The sequence below is a fragment of the Rhyacophila brunnea genome, unplaced genomic scaffold (assembly GCF_057557595.1).
Source record: "Rhyacophila brunnea isolate RB1 unplaced genomic scaffold, BYU_Rbru_1.0 scaffold_4, whole genome shotgun sequence".
NCBI classification, from domain to species: Eukaryota; Metazoa; Arthropoda; class Insecta; order Trichoptera; family Rhyacophilidae; genus Rhyacophila; species Rhyacophila brunnea.
In genome coordinates this window covers 24609465-24634821 of record NW_028233068.1, presented here as the reverse complement: position 1 = coordinate 24634821, position 25357 = coordinate 24609465, and the positions used below count along the sequence as shown (strand labels likewise).

Sequence of the window (25357 nt, the reverse complement as noted above, 5' to 3'; positions counted from 1 at the left end):
AATGGCTTCACCAAAATCCTTCAGATGTAATAGACTTAGCATAATATTTTTAGTAACATTTTTTGTGGCTTTTACCATAGAAGTGCAACTGCCCGATGATGTAACTCCCAAGCATACAATATCTAAATCGAGTGAATTGAACGTATGTTTAAAACCTGAGAGACCATCCAATGATCTGCTGACGTGCTTTAGTCATCAGGTGCTGAAAAAGATGCAAGACCTGGAAGAAAACGAAGAGTTCAAGATATCTGATGGAATAATCATGAGGCGGGACGAAAGTGGTCCAAGAGATATTAGCAACTTCTTGGATAAGGATCCAAGAGATTTTAGGTTTATATAAAAAAATATTTTATATCTAATTTTCCGTATAATTTGTGGCGGTTCTCTCAATAAATTCGAGCTGTTGTCAAGTGTAAAGAATCTCCGGGTGATGTGACAAGTATCCAGGAAAACATTATTATAATAATTATGTCAGTTTAATCTGCATTTAATATGTTATATCGCATTATAATATATTACGAGCACAATATCAACAATTCTATTTCAATTAAAATAATTAAGAGTTAAAATATAGAAAAAAATCGATTTTATATTATTAGGTATATAATCTGTTAAATTATTCAAATTTCCTCTGAGTGTTATTATAGTTAAGAGAATTATACGTATTAAAGTGATAAAAAATAACCAATACATAATATTTCCATAAGATGAAAGTGCTCCATATTAATGCACATAATTATTATTATTCTAACATTTCATCTGTAAAATAAATGAAATTGCATTTTTCATTTTCTCTTGCTAGATTTGATTTAATATGAATGCAAACGGTTTAAATACATCTATTTTTTCTGATAATACGGTATTGCTGTATAATTTGACGAATTTACTTTTTTTGTTGTTACATACTTTAATTTGAATTATTTACTACCACAACCTATCACATCCAGTGGGTCTATTCTATACTTATCGACTGATAAAGTGATCAATATTATCAAACTTAGGGTAGGTTTGTATCAACTTATTAGCACGTATTGTAACAATTGCAATGATTGCAATATGTGCTATATTTTAACAGCAACAAGAGAGGTTCTGTTAAAATATAGTATTTTTTGCAACAAAATATAGACATTTTATTGTAATTGCTATAAGTGCTAATACTTAGATACAAAACTACCCTAAGTTTGATAATTTTATCATTTTATCACTTTAGCGGTCGATAAGTGTAGAATAGACCCACTGATCTTGGAACATATTTTTGCAATTACGAAATATTTATATTTTTTATTTTTTATTGTTTAAGTACGTATCAACATTTGCATTGGTTCGCGAGTGTTTTTTTACGATCCATGAGGTTCACTATTTTTTTTTTTGGAAAAATAAAAATTACCATTTTTACTCGCAAGTAAAGTAATAAAGGACTCTACAGAGTTGATATTATATACTACGAGTATATTAACACAGATCTTTATGAATAATAATTTCATTATTATACACATTTTATACAATTAAGTAGGTTATTGTTCTGGACCAAAGACACCTAAAAACAACCTGGTGTGTTTACCATCACGCGTTTTACAATAATAACTAACACCATTAGTTGGAAAGGAGTTCTATCAACTTCTTCACTATCGAGTGGAATATGCAATTTAATAACAATAATATAGATAATAATATATATTCTAGGTCCATTCTTGAAGGAGCCAGTAGTTTGATGAGCAGGCGTGCTATGCAGTGGGACATGGCCTTTCTTCATCCAGGCTTGCATATGAGAGTAGGACCAACACTCACTGGAAACGGAGTCTTAGAGTTTGTTCTTGATCCAAAAATACGGGACAGAGAAAGTTTCGATGCCGAACCCAGTACAGGTAAAAAATTTAATATATTTATAGGTACTGATTTTGTTGTCAAAATATTACAAAAAAATATGTAGCATAGAATGTACAGTGAAGCAATGAGGTGAGTTTTGGGTAAATGAACGGATGCCTTAATCTAACTGTTGTCTATCTCATCGGTTTGAAACAATCAAATTGAATTAATATATCTCTTCATTCCGTATTTATATATATGAAGAACCGGGCTGTCACTAGCTTAAAATCTATATTATTATATAATTCCGTATGCTACCCTAACAATCAGAGAATACCAATTAACCAATGTTGGTGGTCGAATGAAAGCCCTAGGTTACAAGAAGAGTACTGAAGCGAAATGTATTACAATATTTTTTATCAGTGTGAATTTCGCGTTTAACCACAAAAAACCAATTGATAAGCAAGATGAAAAGAGTACATGATACGATGAATTGACAATTGGTCAAAATTATTGTCTAACCAAACAAGTAAGGCCAAGATAATACCCCTAGATTGGGGCTATTGTCCCAATAAGCCACTAGTATTAGTATATTTTATAAAATAATGTGGCAGTTGGATGGTTACATAAAGTGATAAATTGTAATACGTAATAAATATTAAACGAAAAGAATGTTTGTTTGTCAATCCAGATTTAAAATTATTCAGTTGTGATTTGCAATTATTGTTTTTGTTTATTTTTTCTGCTGTTTGTAATTATTTTCATCATAGATAATATGTATATTGTCTGCCTGTGATATAGTATTAATTTATATTTAATAAAAAAGGATAATGTGTAATATTACTGTTTTATCAAGAAAATTTAGTGCACAGATTACTCCATAATTAAATAAGGTAACAATAATATTAAGGTCAGCTAAGACACATTATCATCCATCGCTTTAGGTAACAATGAATAATATGCCAAGGGCTCTGAAAATAACCAAGCCACAGCCCTTTTTAAAAAAACCATATTCGAAATTCCAAATTTAGATACATTTTGATTTGATTGAACTTACGATTATCAATTCATAAATACAAGAATTTTCAAGACTGATTGTACTTCCTTTTATAAACATCGTGGTGATTGCTATAACAATAAATGACTAGTATATTATTATGTTATTTCACGGTACGTCTAAATTGTTCATCATAACGTTTTCGAGTGTAACAAAGGTGCAATTATTATTCTTTTACGTATTAAACCTGCACGTGTTAAATAGCTATAACTGTTACATCATTTTTAAACTATATATGCCAATGCATTGTTCTTGGAAGAAAGTATTATAATTATTTTGTCTCACTTTGTTTGGTTAGAGTGTTTAAAATAGTCATCGAAAATAATAACTTATAGTATAAAACCTTAAAGTTACTAGGTACATTATGACTACTTCTTTTCAAGTGGAAAAACTGTTTATATTATAATTAACTATAAATTCGACAAATTAAAACTTAAATAAACTGTAATGTATATTTTTATTAGCAAACTGTTAAAATCTGCAAGGAACCTACGAAAAATATTTTATTATCATTAAAAACTCAAACAACTGAATTGTGTGAAAATTTCACTTAACTATTAAAATAACATACTCCATCGAGTTAATGTTTACGCAATCAAATTTCAAAATTGGTGAATTGACGCAAAAGTTACATCCGTTTTATAATCGAGTGCCATCTCGCGTTACATTTTTAAATCTGATATATATTTCACAACGACATAATTAAACGCTTCTTTTATACTATTTTTTCGCATAAATACTTTCCCAGAGTGATTCAAATTTTTCCCACAACTGTTTCAAAGCGCTGATTTGTGTGCAGTAATCTCGTTACGACATGTTAAGAGTACAAGAACTAACGATTTTTGTTAGATTTATCAGTCAGAACACTTACCTAATATATATTTTTTAAATTTATTAAAAATAATATGCTTACAATAAATAAATGTAGTAGTTGCTTAAAAAATCGACACACTCTTTGTTTAATTTTTATTTTCTCATTGCTTTTGTTAAAATATTTTTTAAATTGGTGTTTTACAATACTTTAAATTACATTAATTTAAATTACAATGAAAACTTTAAAATCCAGGTGGCATTTTGGTTGCGGCTGTACACGCCATCCCTGAGCTCGTTTATTTGTCCAAGCGGTGATGCTTAGCTGATGGCTCTACCTTATCCATAATGTTTATAATTTTGATTGATTATAATTATAATTGATACCATACTATTTTATATATAATATATATTACGCTACTTTGTTGATTTTTTAACACTTTCATATCATTTATCAACTACCAAGCCACCACAAATTGAGCATATTCTTTTAGAAATTAACATTTTCAGAGATATATCATTTTCAAAATCGTGTTTCCTATCCAACACAATAATACGACTTTATACCTTCCCGTCAATATATTTCAAATTAATTGTAATAGCGTTTAATACTTTATCAATATGTCTTGATGTACTAGTATTGCACTGTAAGCATCTGTCAAACTATTACGTGAGTACCCTGTTATTTGTTTTTTTATAGCAAATAAACGATTGCAACATTTGCGTTTAAGTTTATTTTTCAAATTAATTATAATTTTCGTTTAGGTTTATGTTTTCTCTCACTTTACCCCCTTTAATTAATCTTCTCCATGAATTACTCTCTCCAAAACAATAACATAGGTTTTCTCTCATGCGGTACAGATAGATAAATCATAAGAAATATAAATATTTCAATGCATAAGCTATGCGTTAGTTTTTATTAATTTTAATACAATATATAAAAGTTTAAATTTAATATTACATATTATTGTATATAAATTATGCGTTTACATTACGGATCGAAAAACTTTCTTGATTATAACCAGTTCTTTTAAAATTAAAAAGTTATACCTACATAGTGTTTTGTTTTTAAATAACTAAATAAAACAATTATCAAAAGGTTTATAATGTAGGCAATTACCCTCTCTCAAGAATATTATTAATTGAATTGACATAAATACTATTATAGATTAGATAGAATTTTGTGAAATATTTCTGGCCCCATTGACAAGAAAGTCTACTAGCGACGTCCCTAAATATGAACCAGATTTATCAAAATGGACCGGCCATGTGACACGTATGGATAAATAATAAGTAACGATAAAGCCCCTAATACTTAATGGTCCAAAAGGAAAATGAAGTACAGAAAGATCATATTACTTATTGTTTGTTAGTTTGATGGGCTACAGATGATAAACTTGTGATCAGTAAAAATGATCAATTGAACAAATCTAACAGATAACCATGATAAGTAGATGAATTTGTTTCATACGGAAAATATATACCCTGGGTTCAGTATCAAAAAAGATAGCTATAAAACTCTGAACAATGACAGAGATCCCAAAAAAAGACTAACACATCGAGATCTGATGAAATTTACACTTAGAGAGGTGGCTCGAAAGAGACTTATTTAACTAAAACGTAATTTTTAAAAAAGAACAACTGAAATTTACCAATTGCGGGATCAGTATTTCAATATATTTATTGCCCACTGCCAATTCGGAGCCTTCAGCTATAACCTCATGGTAAATCAGATGTTGGTAATCTGAAGTAATTTATATAATTACATGATAATAATATGTACAGCAATAAGTATATTATGTATACCATAAAAAATGTGTTTATTTTCATATATTTGTACTTATTCATATAAAGTATTTGTACTGTTTTTTTTTTATATTCCAGCTCGTCTAATAACTCGTCAACTCCTAGTACCATTCCTGCTGGGCTTCAAATTTCAGTTATCGACGCTTTTACCCTTACTTTTCGGACTAATGGTTATATTAAGTAAAAAAGCTCTGATCCTTGCAAAGATAGCTGTGGTTGCATCTAGCGTTTTTGGTTACAATTCTTTGTTCAGTGGAGCCCACAATAATGGTGGGTTTCTTTCTGGAGGGAATGGATATTATGGTGGCTCAGGACCAGGTACAGGCAACTTTTATTATTAAACATGTTAATGCATATACGTATTCATAATCTTTGAAAAAAAAAATACCGTGAATATACGGTCACGGTCGTGATAACCGTATACATTTTTATTAGGTATTTAAAATTAAATTTAGTTTTAGAATTTCAGTCCGTCAATGATTTTACTGCGACATATTAATTCATAATGAAGAGTTCGTGAAAATTTATTTATTTGCACTATTGCAAGTGTGTCATGTTATCTTCAACACTAAACTAATTTTGTCTTACTTATTTCTGTATAGTTTTCATAAAAAAGATGTTGTGTTCTTTACATGGATAATACACACGGATAATTAAAACAGAATATTAACGAGTTTATTAAAAAAACCGATATCTATTGTTAATGATATATTATAAACAATATATGTAATGTATACTTTACACATTTCAATTAAATGTTTATATCTTTAAAGTAATACTAGGTATATGTATTGTAGATGTTTTATATGCATTTTTTTAAAGTGTGACATGTAAAAAGAACCGAAATACAATTCAATTTGATTATTAATAAGTCCGTGTTACATATTTTCTTTCATATTATCCTTTCAATATTAGGTCTATCGGCTTATGGAGACCGTTACCAATCAGGTCAATACCTCAAAGACAACCATCATGCCGCAACAGAAGAAGAACTCGATCCATATTACGCAACGTCAAGCAACCAACGCGGTCATGGAACCTTCAAAGCTGGTCAAGTAACGTCGCCAGAAGACTTAAGGGACCGCCTTGAAAAGCTTTTCGTCACAAAGCACGGTCACAATAGGGCGGGAAACGGAGCGAGAAACTTTGCGTGGAATTCATAAACCAATACGTAAGCTAGTAGTGTGAATATCTAACAATATTAAACTTTGACAAATAACAACTAAGTTCACATTAAATACAAATTCAAAGTTCAAATTAATTAATTAACGTTTTAAAAGATTGGATTAATTTAGAAAACGTTTAGTTTTTCTAAAACATACTTAATAGTAAAGTTTCCATATCTATCAATATGAAAAAAAGTCTACAAGTAAAGATAGTAATCAAACGATCATAGCAGGAAGAAAATACTTTTCACTTTTATATGCTCACTACTTTCATTCAATGTCATTTAATAATGGATATTTTTACCAGTACTAATTTCTCCATAGAACTAATTTTGAAAATAAATATTTTACTTAGTAATATTTATTATAATTGTGGATACACACATTATATTTCATATAATATATACATTTTGAAAGCTAATGTATAACCCCTGGTACAAAATTAACTACCACTATAAATTTATAATAAAATAATCATCAATCTACCAACACAATATATTATCATTTAAAATACCTTTTTTAATGTCGTGAATATCTTTAAAGTGCAATGAATATTAAAATTAGATAAAAAAAACACCCGCATATAATTAATATGTAATATTTGGTATTCACGTTTTATATATAATTATAATATAGAGATTACTTAAAATATTTTTGTTTTATTACATTATATAAAAAAATGACTAAAAGCATATTTTTTACAGATTAAAAAAGTGTTTTTTATGTTGCATTTATATTATTCAACAAAATAAAATAAATACATTTTGTTATTATTTACAATTTTCAATGTGAAATTGTTAGGTAGGTAGGTAATTGAAAAATGTAAGTATGTAATTTATATCGTCACCTCAATATACTACAACTATATAACTCTGATTTGGTCATTGTTGGGAAAATTAAATTTAAACTTTACTTGATTAACATAAACCTAGACTATAATTATTATTATTTAAAATAAAAATCAATTGTATGAAAAAATATTGTAGATATATTATTTTATTTATTTAATGCATTTATAGTTTTAAAGTTATCTAATACTTTCAAACACAAAATTAATAAAATTCCCATTAACTTCTCACGTATCTAGTTTTATTATTTTGTAGAGAAAGAAAATGTAGAATCATAATTATTCAATAGGTTTCTCAAAAACAGTGAAAATCAAGTTATCTAGTTGTAGTATTGAGGTGATGATATTATAGTATATTACTAAGATTACCTACCTCTAAATTTATTGAAAACTGTTAGGTTACTATTTTACATTGAAATAACTGATTCATATATTTTTTTATTATTACTTCTACCAAATAGTACTAGATTAGGTTTAGTAGTTAGAATATTACTCATTTTTATGGTTGACTTTTAATCTGAATAGTAGGTACGTGACAGTTGTTAATTCATATTAAATTGTAGTTATGGAAGTTAATTTCTTACAGGTATTAAAATTTTTCCATAATACCTGGATAAATAAGAAATGTTTTTTTTTAAAATAACTATGAATTAAATTTAATTAATAAGTTACTTATATATATATATATAAAATTACCTAATTTTCAATTTAAGTCAACATTATTAGATATTATTCAAAATATTGAATTCAACATAAATAATAAGTTAAGTACATTTGTAATTGAGTGGGTTAAAAACAAAAAGTCTACACTCCATTGTTCAAATGCAAAACAGTCACTATTTGAAATTAACTATTATTTTTAATTTAATCAATGGTCAAAGTAACTCAGTTAATATAAATTAATATAACTTATAATGTATCTAGAAATCCCTCAACACTATGTCATTATTTTCATGCGCATATCGCATGTAAGTAAGTAACGGAGAGTGGCCCTTTTGGTTTTGACCTACCCATTTAACCAAAAAGTCAGATTAATTGCATTTAATGTAAGTATACATATCTAGTACATAAGTAATATATTATTTAAGTTTTGATGTATGATTAATATTAAAATAAAAAGTTTTAAATTAGATATTTTTTATGTAATTTTATATGATATTCTATATTATATTTTTATAATAAATCCGCTTTCATAAAAACGTGTTTTTTTTTTATTCCCTAAGATATTTTTCATTTCATGGTGCCTTTTGCAAGATTCTTTTACGGCAGTCTAAGAATATACATACCATGAGTTGTTAATTGAAAATTATCCGCTAAATTATTACATTCGGTAGCTTTTTTACAGATTTTCTGAACTACGAATTGATTTGCTTGACATTCTATTCGCTAGAGCTTTTGGATATTCCTCGTTTTATTTAAATGAAGATAAAGTAACTATTGAATAATATTCGAATGAGCACCATAGCAATAAAGGAAGACCAGTTTACATGACATTATCGTTTGAAGAAAACAGCCACCGAAATATACAAATCTGTAATCGTGATCAACGCATTGAATTAAGATTATTTTGATTTTTTTTCGAATAGCCTACGCCACCCTTGAATTTTGTTCGCAGCACCCTCCAGAACACCACAGAATATACTTTTAATACCACTGCTTTAAATAATTGCTTACTACTTATTACTTACCCACTCTAAAGCAGTGGTTAAAATTCATGCATCCTTGTCAAAATATTATGTATTTGAATTTTGGATGACACAAATTCGAATGTCGATAGTTCAATAAATTATTTGTTTAACGGCCCACATACTCAGCGTATGTCAAAATGGAGATTTTGTGCTATTTTCAGAGCATGATCCTGGACATTCCTTAAACGTTGTAGACAATCTATTTATATAATTTTGAAGCCTTATTATCCTTTATATAGATTTTAAACATTTTATGACTGCATAAAGTATTTTTATTACATAAAATAGTATTTTTTTAAACCTCTCGCTCTAATGTTTTAGAATATAGTTATATTTCAGTACGTCCATGTGCAGTGGTGTTAATATTTTTTAGATTTATTAATTTTTGCTTTGAAAATAGCATAAAATCTCCATTTTTACCTACGCAGCGCACGTCCCCCTGAACTAACAACTAATCCTAGTAAAAAGCATAAGTACTGAGATATGTACAGGACATACGATTTTATGTGCTCTATTTTAGAGACAAATCTATGATTTACTAAATGAGAAGCTATGACTAAGTAATATGTATTATATATTATGAATTTATGAGTATTTTATAATAGTTACTATATTATTTATAAGCCATTATGAAAGTTAAATAAATATCTTGGATTAATATACTGAACTGATTAATGTACTGACCTGAACTAGTTTTTATTCAATGGAAGACAATATTTGGAAAATATTTTTATTCAGTAAGCTTGACATCATTTATATATTAAATTTAGTTTATCTTAACATTTAAATTCTTTCCGTAGTCTTAGCCATGAGTGTTGATGAATATTATTCTTTCTAGACGTGTCGTATGTTTATTGCATGCTATACAGCAATAAAACGTTTTCTAAACAAAAAAAGAGTAATTGAATGAACCGTATTGTGCCGTCAATCTCCGTAGAAATATTAAGTATAGTTTTGTCGTGGCTATTATTTTGTCACATGGCTATTGGCTAGCAAAAAACGATAAGTACTATTTTCACATGCTTTCACTGTGACCTTAAATTTCATTAGATTAGAATCTATGCAGGGAAAGTAATATAATTTTCCGATTTTTTTTGTCACTATAACTTATTGTTCCACTCTATATGTCCACATGGCATTAATGTTATTAACATAATCATCTTATGAATTCGTATATTTGACGGCAGATAGTTATATCTTCACGGTGTCATTATTTTTAGTGTGTATGTACGTCTGTTTTTGGCGTCTACTAATTGCGAGCGCCAATGTAAATAAATAAATAATAAAATAACGCACACATATAATTTTGAACTGTCACGCTTCGTTTTACGCGAAGATTTAAGTATAAAAACAGATTTTCTTCCAAAAAACGATACAGTTACTTTTTGGCTCTTCTTTGTATTACATCTCCGGCGCAAGTGGTTGCATTGACAATCAACATATTAGCAAAAATAATTTTCACAATGAATTCTTTACAGTTTACTTTTATATGCAGTTTTCTTTTGCATAGTTCATTATCGTTGCAAGTGGATAACTCAAGTACACATGATAATATTAACACTTTACATATAGACAGTTTTAATTATGGTGTTATAACTACAGTTAAGCAATGTTTACAACAGAAAAACAAATTCGATTGTCTCAAGAGAAAAGTAATCGAGAAATTGGACGATGAAATGCATCGCAACAGGACTATCAACATCAGTGACAGCATTTTTATTAAGAGGGATTCAAAATGGGACGCTGAGAATAGCATTCCAAATGGACAGAGATCTTTGGGGTTAAGTAATTGGAAAACAAAGGGAACGTCAAACGCCAGTTTGAATGAAATGCTGATAGAAAAAGTTAACGACTACGTCAAGTCAATTGTTATCCAATTCAAATTAGATGGCGATTCTGTTGAAGGTAAGTGCTAATGTCAATAATTATTACTCAAATAATAATGTATCGATATATTTTTTTAATGTATCATATAAATCAATATACTTTAGTTAAGAGTTTGGTGGTAATTCACTTTACTATAAACAATAATCGTAATTGACTATAATTGGAATAAATTTGCAATGCATCAATCAATAACAACATCGTTGTGTAGAGAGGTCAACATAAAAACTTTTTTTTCAAATATTCAATAATTAAAACTGTTAGTAAAAATATTTTTGAAAGCTCTATTTATATAAGTTGTAATTTTAATACATATCGTTATCTAGTGATTTTTATAATATTCAAAATGTTCTCGAAGTATATCACGGTCCTCTTAGTCGATTGCTTAATATAGCGGGTTCTCGTCTGAAGGCTCCAAATTCAATTCTCAGTTAGGTTAAAATACATTTATGTGAGCCTAGGTGTTTCTGAATGTAATTATTGTTTTTACTATAATCATTTAACATACCACTGTTTCACTACTTTACCTGGACCTTATCCCATAATATGATTGTATTCATTTTATTAAAAATTATATTTTTTGGAGTTATTAGAAGAATAAGAAGAAGAGAATGTAAATGTGCCGCAGATGATGTCATGAGATTTTACAACTTTCTTTTTAGACCAAACCAAACCTAACGTAACATAATCTAACTTACCCCAACCTAATATTAACTAATATAATCGTAGTTTGTTATAATGATGCATCAAAATGTATAAACATTTCAAATTTTTAATTAACAATAAATTATTGGATCGAAAAGCCTATGCACCGACAGAAAAGGGTATTTATTATAATTGTCTACATAGAATAAATTGTTTTCGTAAAAAAAAAATATAAAAGCTCATGACGACATCTGCGGCACAATTACCGAAGAAAAAATACCCTTCAGTAACGTATAGTAAATTTTATAAGTGAAGAGTGCTGAAGTCATATCACAAAAATATATGGAAAATTCCTTTCATTCACATTTATTGAAATTGATTCATGTTTAGATATGCTTATTTCAATCATAAAATAGATACTCTTGATTTCGATAATTTGAGTGGAAGTGAAGGAGGGAAGAAGTATACTCAATTTATTAAATTTAATGACAATGTTTTGAAAACTGTTAAATTATAATTTCAATGTAATACTTACACATCAACGCCAGTTCAATTAATATATTTTTAACAATATTTTATTTTATTTTATCCATAACAAAGGTGTCAGTAACATACAAAAAAACTATAAAATGAGCGATCGGTTACGCTTTAAAAAGTTTCAATTCATAAAAAAATGTAAATAAGGTTATCAGAATTGTAAAACAGTTAAAATCATATTGCATATCATTAACAGTACGCGTATAATCATACCCCGTAAATTTACATCAAATGTACGCATAAACTATTTCGGTAAATTGAGGTTAAGTAATTCAGAGAAAATAGTTTACATTTACATAATATTACATTTAATTTATAATTGATCTTATCAACTCTTTTATTTTTATTTAATTATCACATGTTAAGTAGTACATTAATTAATATCGTGTATTATTCTTATTAATACAGTATTTTTTTTCATCAATAATAATTAAAAGTGGATAATTTAAAAGTAAATTTTTCCTTTACGGCTGAGTCATGGGAAACTTTTCTATTAGTTGAACAAAATGCCCTTTCATCTATATTTTAAAATTATTAAATATAATTAACTATCTAAAGCCTTAATTCTATTTTATTATAAAAATCACGAAAGGAACAAAAATAATAAATACTTTATATCTTAATATTTCAAGTAGCTTAATTAAATAATCGTTAGAAACGTTATATGGAGAATTACTTAACTGTGGGGTTGGATTATATTTATAATATTGTTTCAAGCATGCTTTGAGTAGGTACATCAGCAAGAATTCTTCAATGACGAAGTTAAAAATTATAACCTAAAGAAAAATAACGAAACAAATATATTTTTAACTGCTTTTCAGTAAAGTTACAAACTGTGGCTTACACTGGCAATATTTTATCCTCAAATATTATCATTTTTATATATTTTTTTAATTATATTTAAATACTTATAAAACATTAGAATGTAACTATATCATAATATAATAGATTACTAAGTTAATATTATTAAAGCTCATTCTTTTCATTAAATCTCATATAAAAAATTAAATGGGTTTTTAAATTTGGTCTATTAGTCATTATCATATTGCATAGAATTTATCTTATAAATAATACTATATTACTAGATACAATAGCTAATCATTTTTTTCAATATTTAAGTAATGATTTAATTTGTGTTACATCTATCAACAAAAATATTTTATTTTACAGGAAGGAAAAAGAAAGGAGGTAAAGGGGGGCACTCTATGCTCTTGTATGGAGCCCTTGGGATGGCCAGTATCTTGGGACAGATTTTCATGGGAAAACTTGCGTTATTGGCTGGCGCTGCTTTAATAATTGCGAAAATATCTCTACTTCTTGCACTATTGGTACGTATTACGTTATTTAATTCAAAATATTTTTATGAGAAAAAAATATTAATCTGACTATCGATTCTTGGTGGATTAACAATTTTGATAAGAAAGGGAATATATTAAAAATCATAATGTAGAACGTAAATAAAAATCAGTTTACTTCAGAAATCATTGTTTGCTATATAAACAGTTTAAAGGATTTTTTTCTAAAACTGCGTAAGTAATTAATTGATGAATTTATTATAAATTTTTTTATGAATAAATTCAAAAATTTTAATCTGCCGATTTGTATTCATAATAGACAATAATTTTTAACAATAATTATAATATCATAAGCCAAGTCCTATTCAATGTTCCAGTGTTTCCCAAACGTGTACCTCTTCTATAATTTTCGTAACACTGAGTACCCCTCGTCAAAAAAAATTGCATATACATACTTTGATTACAATCAAAATATATTTATTTTTTTCCTTTTTTAGTACCTTCATAAACAAAATAATAATGAACAAAAAATAAAATTCATTCATAATAATATATAAATAAAATAAATATAAGTTATATTATAAATAACATTCATTATAATAAATGAGAAGGATACAATTGTTAATGTTGAGACAGATCATAATTTGGTTCCCTGGTTGTTAATTTTAATCTGAGATGCGGTTCCACATCCAAAAGCTTGTTCCCTTTTTTTTGACTTAATGCCTACAAATGCTGAAAAAACAACTTCATGTAGATATGAAGTTGGAAAAGGCAAGATGTATTTCAGAACTTTCTCTGTTAAAACTGGATACTCATGTTGCATTTTCAACCAGAATGATGTTAACGTACACTCCTTATATTTATTTTTCAAAAATCCATCTGAAGCTAATTCCAATAATTGGTCTTCTTCGGCATGCGATAAACCTTCTAGTATGGATGTTGTATTGATTTCGTATTACTGTTTGTTGCACCAAGCGTAGCCAAATCCCGGTGAAGCGCGTACCCCCACCAAACTCTTACCGTACCATACTTTTGAAAACAGTGCACTATTGGATGAAAGCATTTCCAAACTGATTCCACTCCTCTCGGTTCTATACGTTACATTGCCACGTATATCCATACACATAATTATTTTGTTGATTCAACAGCTCTTAATTTTACCTCTCGGACGGTCTTAACCCATTGAGTATCAATGAATGGCTGTATTTCTCTAGATATTGTCCAGTTTTAGATCTATGTATCCAGTTTATTTAAATTTGAAGTTTCTTGCGTGTGTAATATATCACATCTAATAAACCTCTTCTGTCCCGTCGAGTGTCGTATTTTTTTTCTAGTGGGTCTATATATGCATGAGATGTTTTCAAATATAAATAAAAAATATAGATAAAAATAAATTATAGATAAAAAAAAATTATGCACGTTCAATATATCACATCCCTTACCCTTGTTTGTTCACTTATTTAATATTTTTTCGTTAAATGGACCTCTACTTTTCGAATACCTATATTTTTCAAATATATTATACGTTCACAAGAACTACAATGAGAGGTAATTTTCAATTTACAGACGTTGTCTAGGCAGTTAAAAGCTCTCCAGTGCAACTTCTGCAAATAATTTCATCAGATATACATATATCCAGTATCTAATAAATATATATAGTCGTTCTACCATTTAAGCTAAGTATCACTGATAAAGATCTATTTTTGTTCAGGAAAACTGTTTAAAATAATTTGTTTTATTGTCAAATTTATGTTTAAGCCTGCTTTGCTACTTTGCTGCTTACTTGAGCAAATTCCTGTATTCTAATTTTTAGGTCTTCTGAGTATAAAATGTGTATGCCATTAGCAAAGCGCAGATCACTCGGGTACTCTCCATTTATAAGGATACCATTGTTATTCCAGTCAAATTGCCTGAACAAGTCGTCAAAGCTGTAAATAATTTTGTTCAAGTTATATCTTACTTTCGGATGTCTTTGCTGATAGGAAATCTTCGCAATGGTTTATGGAGATTGACGGTTTATTTATAATATTATAAAATTTGAAAGAGTTTGACAACATATTATCGACATTTCCTTGGCTTATGAATATTTTTCCATATGAAAAATTACAATGGCATGGATATAAAATATAGTACATCCTATTGAGGTATTATTGAGAACCACTATTTTGCAAACATTACTTTTATGCATAACACATTAAAATATAAGTTGAATAAATGCCCGATACTAAAGATTACTATGTGAATAAAATAGATGACGTCTAACATAATTTTTCTACGTGGTAAATACCAAGTGATATTTAGAAAATAATCAAAACTATCACAAAAATAAAACCAATCTGTGTTTGCTTCATTTATTTTTATTTCATAATTATATAAACCCTTAAGGAGGAGAGGCACGCCAGCAGAGAACCTAGCGGAAAAATACGAAGCTTGCAATTTGAGATTTGTTTTTGATAATTTACAATTTCAACTGTATTAATTAATAAATATGTATCTGAAAATAGATTTTTAATTTTTTTTTAATTTAAAGATAAACTTACAATTGTAAAAAAATGTGAATTTGTTGCAGGGTCACATCTTATTATTACATTTTATTTTATGGTCATATTTATTAGTATAATTTAGTTTATTAAGTTTTCAATTTTCTGTCGTTTAGAATTTGACTATTTCATCGTTTTAATAATTATTATAATTAATTTAAAAAACATCGATTTTTATAAAAATATAAATGTGTATAACATGAAATCCTTTTTATTTATATATCTTACAATTATGTATGTTGAATATTGCATTCTTAAATCTTGTGAATTATTCGTTGAATTCACAAAAATAGTTAATTAAAAACTAGTTTTGTATTTAAAATAATATTTGGATCGTTGTAAGCAAACATTTCTTATCGTAATTGTTTAAATTTTTCGCAGTCGGCAATTTCCAAAAAATCATCTGGAACTGAAACAGAACATATCGTATACTCCGGCGGCCATGACAGTCATCATGGAGGATGGCAGAGGTCAACATTGGCACAGGATAAAGCATACAGAGGACATGCTTACAAGTACTCCAGACCTAGTATGGAGTCTCCAATGATGCAAAATATGGGATATTCAATTTACGACGAATCTGGTAAAGGAGACATGGATAATTAGACAGAACATAAGTATTTAAATTATTTATTTTGTACCAATAAGTATTAATAAGGAATAATTATCGATAAAACCTACGACAAATGATTTGAAATTGTATTACAAATAATATGTATTGTTTGAATTTTTTGAAAGTTAAATATTTCTATTTGTAAAAAAAATACAGTATTAATTTATTCTCAGTAAAAAATATTATAATATATAACTACCAAAAACTGTTATAGGAATTTGTTTTGATAATTACAGCCTGCAGTGTTGTATGATGAACGTCCTTTTAACGTAGTTAACTGAAAAATATATAAATAATGTATACGTATTATTATTTTATTAAAATATCGAAATATAATATACTTATCAAATTGATCCACATATTTTATTAGTATACATAATTAGTTTCATGCGCCTACCTATAACAACAATGTCAACCGTCTTATATTAGGTAACGTATATTTTATTTAATAATATGATGTCTAAATACCAAAACTTTGCGGTCATAATATAATATTGTTTATTTATTTATGCGTTCCGTGAAAATTGATGACTACATAAAAATATAAATGATTTCAATAAGATAAATTTATTATATTTTCTCTTATGTATTTGTTTATTATAAGTCAATCTTATTTATTTTCAGTGTAACAATCATAAGGTATGATATTTTTTTGTAATACTATTTTCTATATGAATTCAGTAATTTGAAAGAATAATGGTAAAGTATTTTATACAGGTTAAGAATATATTAATGTACTGTAATTATTTATGTTATTTATTGAATAAATTATTAAAGAAAACTGAGTTGTGTTTATTTAAAGTTTAATAATATGTTTGAGTGATAGGTACTACAATAATTTTCTATAAACATCTTATTAGTACTCACTAATATTTGATGTATATGCATTGAAATCTGTTGTACATAATAATATCTAGATATTAAAAATTATTAACATGATTATAATATTATTATTTATACCTGGGTATTCTTCATTAACCATCCATGTACTAATTTAATTTAAATATATGTATAAACATATTATTTAACTGACACATTCCTAATATGCTTTGAAATAAATTTAAAAAATAAGAAACATGTTTGATGTTTGATAAAATATTTATTAGCTTTCAATATAAAAATATAATAAATACGTACTAAAAATGTGAGCATATGTGCGTAAAAGATTTATTTATAATATGTGATAGTATAAGCTTGACCAAGCTTTGCGGTCTGTTAATTATGCTAATTATAGATAGGGAAATCTACTCACACCAATTAATATATAGGTATGCCAATATAATGTGTGACACTTTCTTATATATCTAAAGGTACATTCGTAACTATTCGTCAATTTCTTTGACATGCCTTTTACATATATAAAATAATTATATAAATACTTCATTATGCTCTATTTATGCATGCAGATAAAGTTAATAAAATTAAAAAGATAATTTAAATGATAAATATGACTTACATTAACTTAATAAGTAATATTTTTACATGAATGTTTGTAAGTAGGTACTTAAAATAATGAAGCATATAATGAAATAAAAAAACCTTTTTTCTTAAAACTTATCTTTATAAAAAATATTGCACAATATTTAAAAATAATTTACATTTTTTTCTGATAAATAATCAATAATAAATACCAACAATAATTATCGTATTTAAGTATATTAAGCAGAAAAATCTTTTAATACATAAGGTTTAGTAAAATAATATAAATTAAATTAAATAGTAATAAATATTTTATCGCTATGGTTGGTCAGTACGTTTTACCATCATTATCGCATCTTGCAGGTCATTTTTCAGTCATTTTAAATCAATTATAATAACTAATATATTTAATATACACCACATATACTAGCTACCATATTTTTAACAATAATTTAGATATATACAAATGAAAAGTATAGGTAGGTAGTATTAATATCTTTATAGATGGTGTATAAAAATATTTGGTATCAGTCATTAGAATTAATAAATTTTAAATATTCGTTTATGATTATCAGCCTTAACTTCTCGGTACATGAGCACTGTAGGCACGCTCTTGCTTCATCAGATCAGCATCCAGGCTTCTGTGATAATGTCCTCCGCCGCTTCCGCTAGTCTCGTATTCACCACCGCCGCCTCCATAATGTGACGAGGAGTAAGTATGGCTTTGGGACACTTGGGGATGCTTTACAATTTCATAAGTCGTTTTTTCGTGAGCTTCTCCGCTGGATACGAGTTTCTTCAATCCGATAATTGCACTTAATACCAAAGCAATCTTACCAATCAGCAAAGCTTTACCAGCAATTAAAGCAATAGCTTGGAAGGCCATGGCGACAAAACCACCCTTGATAGCGATGGCGGTAAGGATTGGGCCAATGTATTTCTTGAGCTTTCCTCTTCCTTCTTCGATCATTTTATTGAAGGTCTGTTTACCATCCATAGATCTACCGACAAACGATGACATGGTTAGTGACATTTGATGAGTCCCCAAAAAACGCGCAGATTTTTCAGCAATCAGATTATCCAACTGATCTGAAGACATTGTTTTAATTTCTTCATCACTATATCCAATTGATCTTGCGTCTTCTACGTCTTTCCTTTTTACAACTGATACGCCATCGAAAACTGTAATATTTTCAGTTTTAATTGCTCTGTCGGCAATTTTGACGGCTTGAATTTTAAGGCACTTAACAATTTCTTCAGACTTTTCGCAGTGATCATAAATCCTCCTTAACATTTTAAGTCCAGTATTAAAAGGACTCTGATCTTCTTGGGCAGCCATCGTATATACTACACACCACACGGCAAAAATTAAAACACTTTTATTAAAAGACATTTTATATTATTATTATTGTAAGTATATTATAATTGGTTTATATCGGATCGTTGAATCCTTCACTTCAACTTATTGCTTGTATTTGTTGATTGGGGAGATGCTGGCTTGCGAATGATGCCTACAGCTAGTGTGTAAGCTGTTTTATTGTTTCGATTGAAATGTGGTTGATTTGATATGAACACCGGCATTTATTCAATTTCTCTTAAAAGGAACTCATCCATAAACGTTTCAGAGCGTGCGATAACTACATTAGAGAATCCCGCACGTAAATGCATCGCAGGCAATTTGTTTCGTGTGTAAGTACGTAGGTATATAGAATGAGAAAAAATGGACATCTCGCCTATCTACAACTTTGCTCGCTATTGCAGTTGCACTAGACCAGAGATTGCGTGTCAGTTGGATGCACTTGCTATTTTTAAGAAATTTCCTAGGTAAATATTAAAATAGTTTCATAAGTGTAATAGTAAATCTCTCATGTGACTAATTGAATAAATACCTGTCAAATTAAATTGACTTTAATAGGAAGGAATATATATCATTTTAGATAATGCACCTACCTATAGGTAATATTTTTTATAAATTTTAATGAACGAAATATATTATTTATATATGGAATATATCAATAAGCTGAATATATAAATGATTCCGCGACGAAAAAAGACGTGTTTTTGTGTTTTTACCATCTTCGTCACTGCTGGATGAAGGCTTCTCATTGATGCCTTATGTCTCCTTAAAACTGTTGATTTCCCGTACTTCCACTAAACTCTATTACTTTTTCATCGATCTAACATGCTTTTAGTTATCTTTGAGGTAGATACCTATGCTAATATATTTAATCTATCCAATGATAATCAATGAACACTTCGGGGATTATTGTGAAGATGGTATTTTGGATGGAGGGCAAAGTGCCTATATTTTTTTTAAATCTTTTTTTATTGCTGAAGACTTTCTACAATATAAATTATTTCAATAGATCTATCGAATTATTTATGTAATGTTATAAAATATTACATGAGTCAACATCAACGATGTAGTGTTGAAAGCTAATTTATTGCACCAATAACAGTGGAAAATAAAGGAATGGAAAAGTTTAGGCACATTTCTCACACGGATATTATAGGTGTCAGTGGAATTAAAAAATGTTAAATATTATATAAAATTTTACAGACATTTTGTTATTATTATCATTTTTGTTTTTGTTATTTTTTTTTACAAAAGGAAAACTACAATAATTATAAATTCAAGTTGTTCACAAAATGTTTGTTAAAAAGAAAAACAGCTTAATCAGAAGAGAAAATAGAAAAAAAAAACATAATGTATAATATATAGACGACTATTTTTAGGATTTATAAAACGTTCACAGAAATCACCATCACGCAAGTGGAATTATTATGTATTTAATATAGTCACTAAATATTACCTTTTTCGTGATATTACATAAATTTTAATACTGCGAAAATGTGATATTTAATCTTTAGGAATATAGAAGATATCTTGTTTTTTAATGTATATTTGGAGGCTGGACCATTGGCTAACATCCATTTCTCGTAAAAAGAAAAATCTTTTTCAATGCTTCTTTTACTCTATGGAGACCTATATTATGTTCTTCATAGGATCGGATATACTAAAATAATACATAGATTATGAAAAGTGTAAAATTATAGATTTTCGGGTAAAATAGTTACTTATATTTGTTTCAAGTGAAGAATCCATCCACAAAATATTAGGTTCTAAAATTATGATAGGTATACTATATATACTAATGTTAATTATTTTATCTTCCATGATTTGTCATTTTAAGGATTTTGTTTAATTAATTAAATAATCAATAGTTATGTACTTCACTCAAACGTAGAAAATTAAAATAACCAGTATAAATAAGTACATTATACCATAATTTACAATTTAATTTGTCATGTCAGAGTAAGAAAATAGTGCATAAATTCTTAGAATAATGCATTTTAAAATTACATTATCAGTGCCGGTAGGCAAGCATTTTATTCATAAACTTGAATCGATGCATTTTGATCAGTGGTTCGTTCATCGCCCCACCGTACTCCAGTTTTTTCTTCAAAGTCGGGTACACTTACTATTTTTGTACGATCTACGAGACGTCAACTCAGAAAATTATTAAACTCATATATTTCAATATTCATAAATTATTAAATTCATATAAATACAAAATTATTACACTCATATTGAGTATAATATTATGAAACAAATTACAAATTTGTAAATATTTACCAATTAATTAAAGCACTTATTAAAAACAACAACTTAACTTTTAGTTTCCTAATTTTAATTCGTTTAAATAAAATTCATGTAATATTGTATTTTTAAAATAAGCCAATAGCAAAGAAAATTAAAAGAAAACTACTCTTTGTAGATACAGTTTAAATATATAAAAACGAAGCTTTAAAAAAAAATAACTGAGATTTTTAAATAAATCAGATGCAGTTTCATATTGCAGGTATGTGTGTAGCAATCTTCAGTCTTGTGTAGGCTGTATCTTTCGAAAACCTCAAAGCGTTTCTACACTATTTTAGGTTCAATCAATCGGGTAACACCATAAATTACTAGTACATGTAGGTAGGTATTGATAATAGTTAGAAATACTACGGTCACTATAGACTCTTGAATTTATAGTAAGTAGATATATGGTCATATTTTTAATTAGATTCTACATATTATGATGCACGTCGACCATTTCAAATGGAGGCATGTTTAATAAATTCATATTTTAATACAAATTTACTTTATACATTATTGTAATACAATAAATAACGTCAAATAATTTAAATATATAAGCAATCATACACACTGAGCTATTATTGAATATTTAACAAATTTAAATAAACATTAACTAAAATTGCATATTATATACATTAAACGTACATAATATTAAGCTATTTCATTACCCAGCGTTTTAAGTAGGTATATTATAAGAAAAGTGAGTATCAGTCAAATAGTTTGGATATATAAAATCTGATAAAAGCTGATGGCAAATTATCAATGTTCTTAATTTGGTGGAATTGGTTGCCATATAAGGATTATTATTCTATTATAACATACTTACTTCACCCTGTCACACCCCAGCATTGAGGCACAGGGCAAGCACGTGGTAGTGCTACTACCCCCAATCTATCGCCACATCTCACGCCACTCGCAATGTAAGACCTTCATCGTGTAGATCGCTTTATACTAACGCAATAGGGTGAGGGAGTGTCGGCCATGGCGACAGAACTCTTGAGGTTGTACCACAAGGACAATGCAAAATGCCATGCATTGGGGAAACTAATTCACAAACTACCGGCCCAAAAACCGGTACAGTCTGGAAACATTTGAAGCATTCTAAGATGGAAGCCCCACCAGTGAACTTGTGAGCTGTGGGTTAATATCCTGTACATCCTAACTTTTAAATAATTACAAGATAAAAAGAACTTTTTATATACAACGTTTTTAAATTTTCTGTTGAATTATTATGCTCAATATGCTCAAACTTGTACTTGATATGAAGTAAATAAAAAATAAACAAACAAATAAATATAGAATACTGAAATGTCATTTTGATTTCTATAATAACGCACGTATATATTAATAATTTAGTTGCTAGGACCACCAAGCAACCTTAGCAACCAATAATAGTGGATTGGATTACGGATTTCTTCCGAAATAACTTTTAATACAAAACAGAATTAACTGAAAATGAATTCAATTCTATTGGCATCGTGTTTTGATATATTCTAAAAGTTTCAAATGTCTAGCTAGTCGGGAAGTTAGTTAAAAATCGATTGCAAGATTTGTACTGGATAAACAACCACCAGACAAACAAGAATACGAGCTAAGAAAAACGTGGTAAAATAGGTTTTATAGGATAACAATATTGATATAATGCTTCAGCACCATTAAAATATGGTGGTATTAACAAGATCGAAGATAATTTTGACGGTTTTTTGTTTATTTTGAATTGTTCATCAAAATATTGTCGTAATTCTAGTGGATAGTTTATTTCTATAAATTTTATTAAGAGTCTTTTGTATAAACGGATTTTTATTTGTCTGTTTAATTTTCTAAAATATATGATGCCAGAATACTCTAGTGTATATACATTTGTATTTGTTCTTTCTTTAATAATAGTTGGTACAAGATATTTAAAAAAAAGGCGCTCACTCATCGTACATCATAATAATGTGCATAATTTTATTATATAGTGAACTGTAGTGCAGATTATAATGCAAAGAAATGCATTGCATATAATATAACACGAATGGACAACATTCATGAAGTCTTCGAGATGCACATAATATTTTGAGTATGTTGCTTTCGATTCAATTTAATAAATAAATAAATATAGATAAACTATGTATATTGATTAAAAAGAATTTATTGTCAAGAAGACAAAGGAATTCTATATTTTTATTCGGAGGTATTAATGATATCATTTTACTGTTAATGACATACATATAATATATACTTATATACTTACATGTAATCAAAAATATAATAAAATGCAAAACACTGGATAATCCAAATAAAAAATGAGTGTTGTCGATTTACTTTACTAAATAATAAAATATTAACGTTACAATATCGTTGTTTATTTGGAGCGTGTATATATATAATATTTATATTCTTTTTCATAAATTTTTAAATTAATATTAATATATTTCTTCAATTAAAATTAATTAGTCTATAGATCACAATGTGCATGTACAATATATTGTATGTATTATAAATTATTGAAAGTATTAATACATCGAGTAGCAAAATAAGCTGATTTCCAATCACAAGATATACATAAATAATATTGGGCGTAAATATTATCTTCTGAACGATCACAAAATAAATTATATAAAATAAGCCCAAAACAATGTCAATAACTGAAAATCGTATAAAACTTAAATCCATTAGAATTTAAATTCAAAGTCCATCGAGTACCTTCGGTCGATAGTATTAATATTATTAATGAAATAATAAAAGGCTTTGTTTCCAAACTCCCTAAATAATTCACTTAGGTCCTAAATATGACTACCTAACAATAACTATAACTATTTATGTAGTTTGTTAATTTATTGTTTTTATAGTAGTAGAAGTAATGTTAATTCAATAACAGGTGCAATAAATATCGTAACACCCACATTGTTAAAAATGTAACGCTTTATGAGGCATCGAGGTTTCTCATTTTATTCTATAATGCCAAATAGAGATGTATATATAAGTACGTCATGTATGAAATCTCTGCAGTTTCATTTTATATTCGATTTTTTTTACGTACCTACAATAGTTAAGAGTCAAATAAGAATTTTAATAACATAAGTCGTCTAACTAGCCTATAATTATGTTTGGCTATATTATACGTATGGGTACAATATCATTAACCTCGGAATCATTCAATTATATGTCACTATATTTTTATCAAATTAACTTTCTATCATTATTTGATTCGTATGTGGAGTAAATTTGGGTTATTTTCGTAGTAATAAATGAGTTAAACCAAGAATATTTTTAACATTTAAAAACAAAAATAAAAGTTACCCACTACTCTAATTACTACAGTTTTGGTGGTAATACTAAAAACATTACTATAAGGGAATATTATTATAAGTGACACATTAAAAAAATACACAAAAAAAAATTTTGTTTTCTTTAAAATAGTTGGTACAAGATATTTTTTTTCATATAAAAGACAAAATATCATGCAATATTTTAATCTTATTTTGAATAATGTCAAACCTAAACAATTTAAGAGATTGTTTATATAAATTTATTTATTATATAAATATGCCCATGCGTTAGCACCAAATGTTTCATAATTAATAGTAAAAATTTATTAAATATCATTGTTAAAATA

General features: G+C 27.5%; 2 protein-coding genes across 2 annotated transcripts; one reads left to right on the top strand and one right to left on the bottom strand.

The window, feature by feature from the left end:
* Positions 1-211: 211 nt before the first annotated feature.
* On the top strand, positions 212-6642 carry Osi10a (Osiris 10a). Its single transcript, XM_085954844.1, has 4 exons — positions 212-330; positions 1684-1865; positions 5558-5797; positions 6395-6642. The coding sequence occupies exons 1-4, from the start codon at positions 212-214 to the stop codon at positions 6640-6642; spliced, it is 789 nt and encodes a 262-aa protein (XP_085810970.1).
* Positions 6643-18690: 12048 nt separating this feature from the next.
* Positions 18691-19452, bottom strand: Osi11 (Osiris 11). Its single transcript, XM_085954843.1, has 2 exons — positions 19104-19452; positions 18691-19073 (listed from the first exon to the last, which is right to left on the bottom strand). Exons 1-2 carry the CDS (start codon positions 19450-19452, stop codon positions 18691-18693), a joined length of 732 nt encoding a protein of 243 aa, XP_085810969.1.
* Positions 19453-25357: the final 5905 nt, after the last annotated feature.